The sequence below is a fragment of the Natator depressus genome, chromosome 2, assembly GCF_965152275.1.
Source record: "Natator depressus isolate rNatDep1 chromosome 2, rNatDep2.hap1, whole genome shotgun sequence".
Lineage (NCBI taxonomy): Eukaryota > Metazoa > Chordata > Testudines > Cheloniidae > Natator > Natator depressus.
Window position 1 is genome coordinate 221,523,537 of NC_134235.1, and position 16,233 is coordinate 221,539,769.

A 16,233-nucleotide genomic window follows, 5' to 3' on the forward strand; every position below is an offset into this window, starting at 1 on the left:
ACCCCTGCCCTAATCCATGAGCTCCCTCCCATCAGAACCACATTTTGCACAGATCTTGTCTAGTAGAGAGCTTAGAACGACATAGGTAAAGGCAATAGTCCGCGAGTGAGGAAGCCTAAGCAGCTAATTTAAGAGACACTCTCTCCCTGCTGGAACGCCCCCACAAAAAACATCAGCGTTCAGAGCTTTTCACAGATCACATCGTTGCACTCCTAAACAACTCCTAAAGTCCGGAGGAACTGGTGATAAGTACAGACCAATTATCTGTATTGTTAACTTTTAAAACACATGCAAATCATGATTACAAAAAACACCACCACAAATTTCCACTGAAAATGTCATTGAAAAATACGTGAAATGGCAGAATTATCAGACTGATGAAGAAGATGCATATTCCTGGCATATATATTCACTGGGAGATAATTGCCTGGGCTTGAATTTTCAGTACTCAGTGAGATCACAGTCTTTATCTAGGTTATAAATATGAATTTAGACATTTATTTAATTTTTAAAGCAAAACTCCTTCTGTAAAAATGTTCTCCTATCAAAGATAATATGTAAGGAAGTTCTGTTTCTTATACTTTGTAATCGAGTTTCACAAGCCTTCCTTACATGATACAATCTAAGCTGGAAATGCATGCTGCAGATTTATTGCCGATTACAACTGAGAATTTTCTCACCAAGATCAAATACTTCTCTCCAGTTCAGTCTGGGCAGAATATAGATAGAACATTTCTGTTGACACAAATGTACTAAAACTGTTCTAGAGGGTATTGTGGGAAAAACATCAATTGAAAAATTGATAGCAACTTGAGTTGATTAATGTATGCATTGTTTCAGAGCTGCATGCAATCTTCTTGGCAATAATTCTATTTTCCTACTTAAGCCAACTTGCCAATTATCATTATGCATAACTATGAAACTGGGACAAAAAAAACTTTGATGATAATGTTCACATCTCATCTGGTATGCACATAAATTTAATCTAGTATAACAGAAAACCCAAAAGCTGCCCTTTTATTACCAAAGTAGTAATGGTTATCTTGAGGAGTATAATCATAAACCAAGTATTTTTACACTGTTAACTTCTGAAATGTTTTTTTTAAACATATGAGTGAACAACAGAGCTAGTGGAATACTGCAAAAACAGTGTTCATAGATGTTCATTTGAATTTCAAAAACCTGTTTGGTTCAATCATATTAAAGTCCCTATTTATTTGCTGTTCAGGAACATTTGCATGGATGGACTTTTGCATGCATACATGTTTGGGGCATTATTGTTCTTCCTTATGGGGATTACTTATATCCTGCAGTTGGTGAATCAGACTCTTAACGATGCTACACTTGAGGTTGAGGGTTCCAGTTTTCCGCAGGCTCACTTATGTACATCTAGTGGTCTTTGGCAATGACTTTACACTTTGAGGGCAGATTTTGACTCTTTATGTAAACCATAGCTGACTTAGGAACACAATATTGTTTTGCGGTGATGTCCTAGATCGGGGTGGGCAAACTTTTTGGCCCGAGGGCCACATCAGGGAATATAAATTGTATGGTGGGCCATGAATGCTCATAAAATTGGGGTTGTGGTGCAGGAGGGGGTGAGGGCTCTGGTTCGGGGTGCAGGCTCTGGGATGGGACTGGTGATGAGAGGTTTGGGGTGCAGGAGGGTGCTCCGGGCTGGGATCGAGGGGTTTGGAGAGTGGGATAGGGATCAGGGCTGGAGCAGGAGGTTGGGGTGTGGGGAGAGGCTCAGAGGTGCAGGATCCGAGTGGTGCTTACCTCAAGCGGCTCCCGGAAGCAGTGGCATGTCCCTTCTCTGGCTCCTGTGTGGAGGTGCGGCCAGGCGGCTCTACACACTGCCCCATGCACAGGCAGTGCCCCTGCAGCTCCCTTTGGAGCACCAGAGGGGGCCATTGGAGCACATAGGAGCCGGAGTGCCAGAGCAGGGACAAGACGCGTGGTCTGGCCCCCAACCCCACTCCCCAGCGGGAGCTCACGGGCCAGCTTAAAACGGCTCATGGCCCACGCCTGTCCTAGATCATGAGCTGTCAAAGAAGGATCAGAGTTTGTGGTATGGTTGTGATTCCCATGATGCACCATCTCCCCTCACAAAGAGGGGAGAATGTGGGCATCATGGGAGATGAAGTTCAGGTAGGAACCAGATCTTAAACAGGAGAGTGGGAGAATAAGACAACTAAACTGAAACTCCCACGAGGCACTACAGGGGAATTTCAGAATAGAAATTTTCCAGTTTTTGATTTTTCACCAAAAAGACAATTTTCCATAGGGAAAAAAATCCTAACAGCTCACCTCTCTTCTCCTGCCTCCTCACCAGATATCCTAACACAAGTGACATTTCTAGTTCTCAAAGTATGTTTCCCACAAGAACTAGGTGAGATGGAACACAAGGACTTAAAGGTGCTTAACAAGCATTATGTGCCAAACACAAATCTTCTAGCTGAAAGAGATAAATTCTATTGAATAAACCAAATGAAAAGAGAAAATATCTCTGCATTCTAGCCAGTCTTCAAAATTCTTTTTTTGTTTTGTTTTGTTATTTTGATAACTTTTTACAAGAAGCCCTTACAAATCATTTGTTCTTGGGATAAGGAAACCTGAATTAGAGAGACTACTGAGCACAGTTCATACAAAGGATCTTATCCTGAAATGAGACGACTCACATAAGTAAAGTTACTCACTTCAAGGGCACAAAGAAGCACAACACCTTGAGAAGCACCTTTGCCAGTTTTCCAGGTGAAGGGAGCAAAGTCTAGTCCATGGGCAAAGATGACTATATAGTTCACCACATCCCAGATAAGCAAAACGGATGTGTCAGTGTTTCTGTCGCTGGGGAACCAGAGTCTGTTTCTTCAACAAGCTATAGTGTAGGAGCTATGGTAAGAAGGGACAGCATGCTGCCCAGGCCTGAAATGCACCACAACAGTTGAGAAAGGACTGTGCTGAGAAGAAGTAATTAATGCTTACCAGAGTGAACCACCAACCTAGCTACTTGAGGAATGGCGTACTTCAGAAACTGTGCCTCTTCATTCTATATCATTTCTCAAAACTGTATGTAACACAGAATAAACTGAACTGAAAGGCTGGGGTGAGTGTAAATATACATGAATTGAAAGTGAGAGTAGAACGTGGATACAAAGGTAACAACACCTATGGTTTCTGAAGAAACAAACATTTATTGATGCAAAACTGAGAGAAGCTGATCTAATTTTACAAAACTATAATCAGGGAACAATAAAAGTATCAGGATGGCAGGAGAGCATGTCAAAACATAAATGCACCTGCTTATCAGTACAGTTAATTGTGGATGAAGGAAATGGCCCTTTGCTGATAGCAGACATTGGCTGAAGAAGGTTAAATTGGATTGTAATGCCATGCAAAATGTGTTGAATCCAGTGACAGAATTAAAAACAAACTATGAAGCTGTATATAACACATATACAGGGTTAATAAACGGTATAACAGCAAAGCTGCATGTGGCTAAGAGTGCATTTATACATTTCTAAAGGCCTGTCCTGTTCTTTATGCTTTGCAGGAACTCATAGAAGGGCAGCAAGAAGAATTGAAAAATCGGGAAATCATTTCACCTGTGAAGTTCAGTGAGTGGGCTGCATGATTGTTTATGCTCCCAAAAGGGGTAGAAGTGTTAGAATTTGTAGGAAATACAGCACAACTCAGCAGGAGACACAGGAAAACCTCTGGTGTGTAAAATGTCTGAAGTTTAGAAATATCTAGATGTATGTGGGAGTGACTTTACCTGGTTATTGCACCTATGCCTACAAAGGTGCATAGTTTTGTAAGTGTGCTGTATGTTTTCCTTCGGGGGGGGGGGGGGGGAAGAGTTTCCTGGCAGGTGGCCACAGTCTACTGCTCCTGAGATAGCTCTCAGAGACTTTTGTCACAGAGGAACGTAAATACCATTTTCTTTTTTTCTTTTCTGTTGTTACCTCCCTCTGTTTTGTTGCTTTTTGATTATTTTGTAACTTTGATTCCATTTATCCTGCCTTTTCACAGAAGCTGAAGAAGAAACTCTACAAATTAGTTTATTTGTTGCAGCTGTTGGTTCATTGTTTGTTCCTTTTTATGGACTGTCAGCTACTCACTCACACTTACTTCTCTCAGGGGGATCCCTCCTTTCCAGCAGCCACCATCTATTTCTAATGTCATATACTGTGTGTTGGACAACTGCCTGGCCCTTAACTTGCTTTCTTAGTGTGCCCCATAGTGGTGCTTAGTGCAGGTCCCTCCTTCATGGTGGCCATGAAAAGGAACTTTCTTTGTTCAGGTCCAAAGTAGCTAGCAGCTCCACAGTAAGGGAAAATTAAGAGCTTCCTGTGACCTGACCCAACCCTGCTGTTTTGTACTTGATTCCATAATTCCACCATCCTCACACCATCTCCTACTTCCTGAGATGTTTTTAAAACTCCCACTGTTGCTACTTGCTACATAGAGGAATGGGGAGAGGAGACAGTTGTAGAGTCCTTATCGCACCTGCTTGTGTGCCTGTGCCCACCTTATATTATTTCTAAGTATGTTTGAATTATTTTTATTTTTTTAATTATTGGAACAACAGTGCATACGCAGACTCTAGCCTCTACCTACAGAATGAGAGGTGCATTTTTGAAAATTTAGCCTTTTAGAACTGAGAATTCACTTTGCACATTGGTGAAATGAAGCCACTGTTGAAACATAATATATCAGCCCTTTAACCCTTACTACAAAACAGTGCGGGGAAAGGAGGTGAAAAATACTGTATTCAATTGAAGCTGCAGGAAAATTTATCAAAGAAGTTGAAATTTGGCTAAGACATTGGATTTAACTCTGCTTTTGCAAAAATTACCAAGGATTTTTTTACTAACCATAAGTAATGTGGTTTATATCTCAAAGTTTGTATCTGAAAACCTTCAAGCCGCATAGTGCACACTAACAGCTTTGGCCGAGAGCTGGGAAGAGAACCATCAGCTGAATCACCAGCACCACTTCCTCAAGAAGCCTGAGTTCTCCTGAAAGTTTCATATCCAAGTACTTACCTTGCTAAGCCTGTGAGACCTGACAGGATGACTTTCTGAGAGGGTTGGCCACAGATCAGTATCACAGTATATCTGTCACAGATGAAGAAACTACATACAATGCATGGATCAATGTAAATTCATTCAAGGCCATAAAAATCCTCCTGAGAATGTTACAAATCCCTTGTAAATGCTTGATTTTGTGTTTGGATCTCACTGCATTTAGCTAAGAGATGGGGAGGAAGTCTTGTAGTCAGAAAATTTCCTACCACCGACACATGAAAGGCTCAAAACCTAAGTTATTCCAGCTAAGGTCAGAAAGACTAAATATCTTAATGACAGAAGGGCTTCTCTTGGACAAGATATTTCTCTTCTCTGTTCAGACCACCCATTCTTTTCCATCACCTTGACATCATATTTGAATCTGAAATTTTGTGGATTTCCCACGTTCTTTGTGTCCATTAATATACCTGTACTGCCTCTAAAACACTGACCATATACAACTCCATGTGTGCTACTGAGTCTACTCCACTTCTGCTAAAATCCTCACCAGTACTTTCATATCCCGCCTTTTTTACTTCCATATTTGAAGGTCCTTACATAGCCCCTTTCCCCTAAGAGTGAGGGATGGCGGGGGGCAGACAAACCATTATAGTACAAATCCTATGCCACTTCCCCTCCCCTGAATCAATGTCATATCACCTTCCTCTATACAGACAGAATGCACATCTACTAGTAGTCTCCCACATATTGCCACGCTCATTATGCCAAAGGACCTTCTACAGACATGGAGGAGGGGCTGGATTTGCTTACTGAACAATAGCAAAATACACTAAATAAATACTATGAAAGAATCCAATCTGAGAAACCCTTGTTCACATAGCCATGAAATTTGATAAAGGTATTTAAAATACTGTTCTCATTTCTGAAAGCATAGCCTTAAGCCTACTGACATTTCACGGTCTGTTAATACAGAACTCTTTAAATATAGAAAAGTACACATTATACATTAAAGACTATGTAGACTCATGCATGATTATACTGTATCAACCTAGGATTGCTTAATGGTGCAAATTATAAATATTGAATATTGAAGACTATTGCCATAAAAAATTACCGCAAGACATAAGCCTATATCTTTCAAAGTTAAATTTTAAGTTATTAAATAAAATCACAAATACAATATAGTACAGAAGACATACATGTCTCATGCTCAAAACTTCCCTTCTGAAACTGTAAATCATAACTCATTCCAGGTTATAATACAGATTACAAGGAAGGTTTCAATCCTGCAAATACTTAAAAGACATGAGTAATTTCACTTATGAATAACAACACTGGAGTAAATTGGAGTTTTGTGTGGGTAAAGTGAGCCAGTCTTGGCCTTGAGTGACCACAGATGTAATTATGTAGGTACTGGTTATTACTCTGTTGTTAAAGTTTGGTTCAATCTTTCCACTTAAAATAGAGATTCTTGGATTAAGTGTAAAAAAATAGTGTTAATGCAATATTCAGATTCAGAAATTAAGCACTCAGAAGTATAGAAATTCAAGACTTAAGCTTACTCCCAACATTAACTCAGCAAAATTACACATCCTATACACTTTATGGTGTATGTTAATAAAAAGCAATGATACATTATTATTTACAGGTAGCACTGAGAGCAAGAATAGAAAAATTAAAAAACTACTACTTCCTAAAAAACCTTAACTTTTGAATTTTCTGACATCTGAGTGCTTGATTTCTCCACCCCATTTCTTTATATCAGCATTTTCTTTTCCTTTTTGTTTTTTTTTAAAGGAATAGCACATTAATATATAGATATAGATTTGATTGGTTTGGTGTGATTACAGTCCAATAAAACTTGTAAATTTCTTGAACTAGACCAGGACTAAAGTCAGTGCAACTTAGCTAAGTTTTTATTTAACGATGTTGCTACAAGTGAGAGGAGCAATTCTTTATAAAGATAATTTATCATACACCTGTGTTCCCATCACCTGCCTACTAAGCCATCTCCCCATAGAATCATAGAATATCAGGGTTGGAAGGGACCTCAGGAGGTCATCTAGTCCAACCCCCTGCTCAAAGCAGGACCAATCCCCAATTAAATCATCCCAGCCAGGGCTTTGTCAAGCCTGACCTTAAAAACTTCTAAGGAAGGAGATTCTACCACCTCCCTAGGTAACGCATTCCAGTGTTTCACCACCCTCCTAGTGAAAAAGTTTTTCCTAATATCCAACCTAAACCTCCCCCATTGCAACTTGAGACCATTACTCCTTGTCCTGTCAACTTCTACCACTGAGAATAGTCTAGAACCATCCTCTTTGGAACCACCTCTCAGGTAGTTGAAAGCAGCTATCAAATCCCCCCTCATTCTTCTCTTCCGCAGACTAAACAATCCCAGTTCCCTCAGCCTCTCCTCATAAGTCATGTGTTCCAGACCCCTAATCATTTTTGTTGCCCTTCGCTGGACTCTCTCCAATTTATCCACATCCTTCTTGTAGTGCGGGGCCCAAAACTGGACACAGTACTCCAGATGAGGCCTCACCAATGTCGAATAGAGGGGAACGATCACGTCCCTCGATCTGCTCGCTATGCCCCTACTTATACATCCCAAAATGCCATTGGCCTTCTTGGCAACAAGGGCACACTGCTGACTCATATCCAGCTTCTCGTCCACTGTCACCCCTAGGTCCTTTTCCGCAGAACTGCTGCCTAGCCATTCGGTCCCTAGTCTGTAGCTGTGCATTGGGTTCTTCCGTCCTAAGTGCAGGACCCTGCACTTATCCTTATTGAACCTCATCAGGTTTCTTTTGGCCCAATCCTCCAATTTGTCTAGGTCCCTCTGTATCCTATCTCTGCCCTCCAACGTATCTACCACTCCTCCCAGTTTAGTGTCGTCTGCAAACTTGCTGAGGGTGCAATCCACACCATCCTCCAGATCATTTATGAAGATATTGAACAAAACCGGCCCCAGGTCCGACCCCTGGGGCACTCCACTTGACACCGGCTGCCAACTAGACATGGAGCCATTGATCACTACCCATTGAGCCCGACAATCTAGCCAACTTTCTACCCACCTTATAGTACATTCATCCAGCCCATACTTCTTTAACTTGCTGACAAGAATACTGTGGGAGACCGTGTCAAAACCTTTGCTAAAGTCAAGAAACAATACATCCACTGCTTTCCCTTCATCCACAGAATCAGTAATCTCATCATAGAAGGCGATTAGATTAGTCAGGCATGACCTTCCCTTGGTGAATCCATGCTGACTGTTCCTGATCACTTTACTCTCGTGTAAGTGCTTCAGGATTGATTCCTTGAGGACCTGCTCCATGATTTTTCCGGGGACTGAGATGAGGCTGACTGGCCTGTAGTTCCCAGGATCCTCCTTCTTCCCTTTTTTAAAGATTGGCACTACATTAGCCTTTTTCCAGTCATCCGGGACTTCCCCCGTTCGCCACAAGTTTTCAAAGATAATGGCCAATGGCTCTGCAATCACATCCGCCAATTCCTTTAGCACTCTCGGGTGCAACTCGTCCGGCCCCATGGACTTGTGCACGTCCAGCTTTTCTAAATAGTCCCTAACCACCTCTTTCTCCACAGAGGGCTGGCCATCTACTCCCCATGTTGCGATGCCCAGCGCAGCAGTCTGGGAGCTGACCTTGTTAGTGAAGACAGAGGCAAAAAAAGCATTGAGCACATTAGCTTTTTCCACATCCTCTGTCACTAGGTTGCCTCCCTCATTCAGTAAGGGGCCCACACTTTCCTTGGCTTTCTTCTTGTTGCTAACATACCTGAAGAAACCCTTCTTGTTACTCTTGACATCTCTTGCTAGCTCCATGACTTAGTCTAATCCAGCGGATCTCAACCAGAGGTCCGGGACCCCCTGTGGTGCCGCAAGCAGGTTTCAGAGGCCCGCCAAGCAGCACCAGCATTAGACTCGCTGGGGCTCAGGCCAGAAGCCAAACTATTTATTTTTAATTATTTTTTTAAAGTTTCTTGTTCATTGTGCCTGTTCTTCTGTCTGATACTTGTATCAAAACAAAAGTTACTTCTGGGTTCCCAAACAATCTTACATGATTATCTCAAAGGAATTATATGCTAATGAGAAATAAAAATGTTACATTTATTTCATTTGGTGCCTAGATTCAGAGGACTGGTATCATACCCCACTGTGGAGGGTTGTAGGCTGAAAGAAAGGGAAACAAGTTGAAAACAGAGGGAAATAGTATATTCCAACTATAGATTCATAGATATTAAGGTCAGAAGGGACCGTTATGATCATCTAGTCTGACTTCCTGCACAATGCAGGCCACCGAATCTCACCCACCCACTCCTGCAATAAGCCTCTCACCTATGTCTGAGCTATTGAAGTCCTCAAATCATGGTTTAAAGACTTCAAGGTGCAGAGAATCCTCCAGCAAGCGACCCGTGCCCCCTGCTGCAGAGGAAGGCGAAAAAATAGTATATTCCAACTATAATTTTAGGGTGCATATTTCCAATTACTTTTTTCCAATTTGAGCACTGATAAATTGAATACAAGGAAAGTTCTACTAAATATAAAATGAAAAGGAGTACTTGTGGCACCTTAGAGACTAACAAATTTATTGGAGCATATACTTTCGTGAGCTACAGCTCACTTCATTGACACGAAAGCTTAAGCTCAAATAAATTTGTTAGTGTCTAAGGTGCCACAAGTACTCCTTTTCTTTTTGCGGATACAGACTAACACGGCTGCTACTCTGAAACCTAAATATAAAATGTTACAGTTAAACTATCTCCCACTTAGATAATATTGGATCCTTTTGGGGGACTGGGTGGAAAGGGTATTCACCACTTTTTACCTCTCTTTATAACTTGGATAGAAATATCATTTTAAATACACCACAAATAATCTATTCATAGAGTTGTAACACCTTGTGCTAGGAATGCATAAATGCAAGAAATGCAGAATTGGGCCTATGTATTAGAATGCTATCAAAGTAGTTTGAAAAACATTTACTATGGATATTAGATAATCTATCATTGAAAAGTAGGAGAAAAAAATCCATATGTGTTTTCTATTTCTCTGTTGCATGGCACATACAAATATACATATTTCATGCACGCAGAGACACAATTCATTTGTACATGCAGTCATAAACAGATAAATTGTTACTGAGGATTTTTACAAGACCTTCTGTTACAGAGTTTTACATGAAATACTGTGAGCTTGATTCTGCTATTACTAGCAGTGATGTAAGCCAGGAGAAGCTCCAATGAAATCAATAGACTCATACTGGTGTGAAACTTGTGTACATGAGAATAGAATCCAGCTCATTGTATAAGGAATATATATATATATATATATATATATATATATATATACACACACACACACCTCTACCCCAATATAACGCAACCCGATATAACACAAATTCAGATAGAAAGCGGTAAAGCAGTGCTCTGGGGGGCGGGGCTGAACGCTCTGGCGGATCAGCGCGTCAGCATGTCTGGCTCTGACATGCTGCTCTGAGCAGCGTGTTAAGGGTGCTGGGCCAGGGCCGAGGAGTTGAATAAGGGGCAGAGGGTCTCGGGGGCTGGTCAGGGGACAGGGAGCAGGGAGGGTTGGATGGTTCAGAGGTTCTGGGGGCAGGGCGGTCAGGGTACAGGGAACGGGGGCATTGGATAGGGCGTGGGAGTCCCGGAGGGGCCTGTCAGGGGTGTGGATAGGGGTTGGGGCAGTCAGGTGACGGGGGGGGGGGGAGGAGTTGGTTCGGTCAGGGGTTCTGAGGGGTCAGTCAGGGGGCGGGAAGTGACTATTAATAACGGAAATGCTCAAGGCCAAAGCAAGTTCAATATAACACAGTTTCACCTATAACACGGTAAGATTTTTTGGCTCCCAAGGACCATGTTATATCAGGGTAGAGGTGTATTTTTATAAATATTTAAAGCCTGATCCACAGACTTCCACTGACGTCAAAGGGGTTTGGATCAGGCACTTAGGTCAGAGATCCTGAAACAGTTCAAAAAGTATTAGACTGTGGTGAATACAATACCAGCAGTTTTACTATATTGGTGATAAAAATAAAGCAATGGAAGTAAAATCCCCACATGTGAGGTCTCAGCACCCTGCCCTCTTACACTGTGTAGATTTCAGTTATATATGGAATTATTATTCAGATGACTCTATTGAATTGTTTTTGAATTATGAAATAAATAGGAAGCAGGGACTTTAATTACAACTGCATTTTCTAAAGTACAGACTGATACACATCAATAGGGGGAAATCTGGCCGTATTTAAGTCAATGAGAGTTTTGCCAGGGACATCAATGGGAACAGGATTTCACTTATTGTACACTAGCAGTGTACTATAATTATAAGCTCTGTTTATGTTTTCTGAGCTTCAGTATCCATATGTAGTTTACACCTTCAGCTTTAATAGGTTTGTGAATGGAACAATTACATTTCAGTCACTGAACAACTTAAAAATAATTATGTCACCATAATTATTCAGATTAAAGCATTACAAAGATACCGTGCACTCTAGTCATTCTTGTAACTAACAAGCAACAACCGGAATCAGACCTACAGTACCTTCTCTTGATATGATTCATAGAATCATAGAATATCAGGGTTGGAAGGAACCTCAGGAGGTCATCTAGTCCAACCCCCTGCTCAAAGCAGGACCAATCCCCAATTTTTGCCCCCGATCCCTAAACGGCCCCCTCAAGGATTGAACTCACAACCCTGGGTTTAGCAGGATTCTCTACCTTATTTCTACAGCCCTCTTAAGGAAGGGGAACTAGTACCAAACCTGTCCCATGAATTCTTAGTCTTTAAGGTCACCTACCATGTCAGATACTAAGTGGTATAAAATGCCTTTTAGCAACCCAGAAATGTTTTGTTTAAACATCTTGACAGCCTATATTTTTAGCAACCTACCCCCAAACTTGATAAATTCTATATCATCTTCCAGGATTGGTCTTGATAGGTAGTGCTTTTACCCCAAAGTCAAATAGATGCGACATACAAGTTCAGTTTTAACAGACAGGAAAACAAATAGAGGTTGAGCATTCCTCTGTCTACACATTGCATAATCTACTAAGCCATTATACCTGAAGCTGAGCAGGCAAACGTTACAGCGCCTCATCTCACCGGCTAACTTTTCTGTAAAACAAAAAGCTGCTGCAACTCACCAGTCATCTACAAAAATAACCCCAACAGCTTTCAGTTTGTTTCACCTGGCTACAAAGCGTTAAGGAGGATATCCCCCCCCCCCCCCATCAAAGCAACAGAGCCACTGCAAAACCCCTTCATCTCAGCCGCTCACATCACAAATAACTGTCTCGGGAGAAACTTTTCCAAGTGGCACACAGAGGCAGAGTGACAGAAACAGCAGATCTCTGTCAAACACGCAGATGACCGACTCTCGCTCGTGCCTAGGCAGAGCAGTACAGAGACACCCCCTCCTCCCCGCTCCCAGTGCGCGGCTATGTGTTGATACACGATCCTGGTGCGTCCCCGTCCCCGTCCCCCCCCCCCCCCCGGTGTGTCTACCTGACGGAGTGTAAGGGAATGAGCAATGCCAGTTACCGGGGAGCGAGCGCCTTTCTTGCAGAGCGGTCCCCTGAAGACTCCTTTAATGCCACGGTAGTGCCCGTTGCTGAGATGCCTGGAGCTGATGACCAGGTAGCACGCCATGCGGGTCTGGGCGCGCTGAGGACGGGGCAGGGGCTCAGCCCCGCCGTGCGCTGCTTGTGGGGGGGAAACGCGGGCTGGCCCCTCCTCAACACCAGCAGGAGCAAGTGCTACCCCCGCTGGGGACCCCGCCAGCGTGAAGCGGCGACGATATCTCCCCCAGCGCCCGCCTTGCAGCTGCCAGCAGCAGGATGCGCCGAGGGCAGCAGCGGCAGCCCGAGCGCGGCGAGGGGAGCCGGGAAGCGGCCAGTCCGCATGCTGTTCCGCGGGGCTCCGGCAGCTCCGCCAGGAACCAGGACAGGGCGCAACTTCCAGGCCGGGGGCGGCACCTCGCTAGCCCCGCACCCCCCAGGCGCGGGCACCGGCAGGCGCAAGCCAGGCGGGGGTTTCTCCGCGGCAGCCGGTCCCCATGGCCGGTCCCACCGCCCGGCGGGGCGCTGCCTGCAGCGGGCTGGCTCCGAGTCCTGGGCACCAAAGTCCTTCAGGTGCCGCCGCCGCTGCGGCCGGCGCCTTAGCGCGGGGCGGGGCGGCGCCGGGAGAGCCCCTCAGCCGGCCCGCGAGCGAGGCAGCAGGTGGGAGCTGCCCCTGGCCGCTGCGCTGCCGAGCGGGCTCGGAGCAGCAGGGACAGCGGCGCGAGAGGCGCACACGGGCGGGGGCAGCACGGCCGCGGCTGGCCCCTGCGTAACGGGGTCAGCCTGCGAGGAGCCCCCGAGCGCCGGCACCATCCTCGGCCCAGCGCCTTGCCCCAGCTCCTCTGCTCAGGACCGGTACTGTCCTCTCAGCCTCTCCCTCAGTGCCTGTCTCTCCGCCCCCCTCTCACTCCTTCCCGCCCCCCTTCCAGGCTGAAGGCAGCCGCCACAGCTCCCCAGCTGGCTAGGACTGAGCTCCTCAAGCCCCCCGGCTGCGTCCAAGGTATGGTATCAAAGGGGGACACGATGGTTTCCCAGCCATTCCTACCAGATGAGTGGCGCTGAAGTGCAATGGGGCCCTTCCCTGTGAAGCAAACCAGCCGGGAATCAGGCTGCTTGGGGGGGTTGGACTCGGGCTGCTTGAGACGGAAGGAAATTCCTCTCTGCAGCCACCTGGTGTAGTAGCCCGGGCCCCCGCAGCCGAAATTAGGCTTTCTCCTTTGCCCTGGCTGTACTGGGGAGGGATGAATGATCGCCGTCTCCCAGCAGCCAGCTACGAGAAAGGAAGAGATTCCTGCCACTGTTGACTAGAAGCACAGATTTACAGGGGACAATGATGAGAGAGGCTAAAGTTGCACGTGTCTCACAGTTGAGCAAACTGCCTGGAAATCTTCCCAACTTCTGTCTCTGCCCTTGTCATGATTTCCTTCTGCCGCTCCCCCTCCACCCCCCCCCCCAAAAAAAGCTCACGAGTTTAGGTGGCTGGCGTCACTTACAACCTAAATAATTTACATAGTACTATAAGCATGAAACGTTTCCTGCATTAGGTAGCTAAAACAGGTTGTCACTTTCCTCTTTGCAAGGTACACTCACCATAAATCTCCTAGCTTGCTATGCAAACTGAGCTTCATTTCATCAATGGATAAGCATTGTCTCAGCAGATGAACTATAATTCAGCTAATTCATTAAAAAATAAACCACGAAGTGTTAGTAATTACCTGTAAGCTGCATATTTGTTTCCAGAATAGTGTTCTATATTTTATATATCCAGTATAAGTAGAAACTGCTTAGGAATCCTCCCTTTACAAACCCAATAAGATCCTCTGTATTTCCAAACATAGTGAATTAAAGTAGTAAACCTGGCAAGTTCTAGTTTAGGAATCTGAAGGTGTATATTTCTTTTGCACAAGACAAATGCTGTAATAAGGATATCAAAACTTAGAAGATCACATGGCTGTGACAGTTCAACTGTCTTGCTTTGACTTTCTCAATTAAATAGTGTTAATAAGGTATTCATGTACTATATAATCTTGATTGAACATACTTGAGAACATTTCACGTACTGTATTTAACACTAGATTTAATATATAGATATGTACATACATACATACACATATATACACACACCTAGAGAGAGAACAAAATAGGGCTGACAGCCTTGCAAAATGAGTCTTAAAAGGCATCTTTAGAACATAAAAATTAACTATACAGAAACAATAATATTCTACATTTATGTAGTGTTTTTAATCCTAAAGGATCCTCTACGTTTTTTAAAACTATAGGCATAGAGAATTATTGAAATTAAAGGATCCTGGGGTGAAGAGTGACAACTAGTCACCATACTGTCAGTTATTGGGGGTGTGGGTGGGGAGAAATGCTGGTCAAGCACACAAGTGAAAATGCTATATTTGGGCCCATTAATATTTATATATTTTATATTGGGAAAAGTGACTTGAGTCCATTAATATTTTTATAAAACAAACCAGACTTTGGGACCAAGTTGAATTGCATCTGAAATCAATGTCCAAACTATCATTGACTTTAATGGAAGCAGGATTGAGCCACTGTTTTTTAAGTGTGGTTCTACTATGGAAATTAATATGTGCAAATGGTAGTCTGTTACCCAAAAGGCCTGATTTCTGTGTTAACTAAGAATGACATCCTTTTATGCTAGTGACAAAAATATGTTTTTAGTATTTTTCTCCTGTTAGCACTCCATAGCTAACAGAGCTGTGAGAGTGAGCCAGAAATTATTCTTTCTATGATTTATACAGCTGATTAACAGAATTGTTAACCACATTCCAATGGCAGAGGTAATTCTTCCCTAATTTATTTCTTTGCAACCCTATTTCAAACAATAGCATTGCAAAGATGTAACTTTAGGTAGAATTTTGGCCTGCAGCTTGACTTTCAGATGCAAGGCTGAGTTTGCAGATCTGGCAGTTAGAAAAACATCTTTCTCAGCTGTGAACTGAGTAAATTTGCTTTGTGTGTCATTTATATCATGGAGAATCATTCTCATTTTCCAGATCATGAAAGCAATTTAAGGGCCCATCTGAAAGACCCACACAGAAGGCCAAATTCCTTCAATCCATAAAGTGCCATGAACAGCCTCCCACACTGTTGAAGTGGTGCAATTCCACTGTGAAGTTAAAGAGCGGATGTAGAGCAGTTCACACCTTCTACACCCCAGAGACCTGTACTCTTTCCACTCTAGAAGGCAGAGGGGTTTGGTGGGTGGCAACGACACAGCTGGATTGGCTAACCCATACCACCTGTTTAGGGAGCTACAGCCTTGAACATATAGCAGTGGATGTGCAGTAGCTTCATGGCCTGGTAGGACAGGGAGAATATTTTCCTCGTCAAACCTCACAAAACTTGGCCAGTTCATTCCCCGAGGTTGTGTGTAAGGAACATGTTTGGCCACAGAGTGGAGTGCACAGTACTCATTTTATCCACCTGGGAAGGGCTCAATTGACTCTGCTGTATTTTGATAACTAAAATTCATTTTAGGCTCATTCCAACTTGCAAGATCGGGGAATAATAAATATTGCTAACTGGATCTATTTTATGAACAACTTGGTAGATACAATCATGAGGAGACTAATAG

The 16,233-nt window shown here is 43.5% G+C and overlaps 1 protein-coding gene across 3 annotated transcripts in view; it reads right to left on the bottom strand.

Annotated features, from left to right (window-relative positions):
• Window positions 1–13,051, bottom strand: part of ZNF804B (zinc finger protein 804B) — a 341,954-nt gene extending 328,903 nt beyond the window's left edge. For 2 of the 3 annotated variants that reach the window (XM_074945963.1, XM_074945962.1), the window contains exon 1: window positions 12,610–13,051. In XM_074945963.1, coding sequence (XP_074802064.1) covers window positions 12,610–12,717 — 108 coding nt within the window. In that variant the 5' untranslated portion in view covers window positions 12,718–13,051. The remainder of the gene's footprint in view (window positions 1–12,609) is intronic. The other variant, XM_074945960.1, reaches the window with a different exon arrangement.
• Window positions 13,052–16,233: the final 3,182 nt, after the last annotated feature.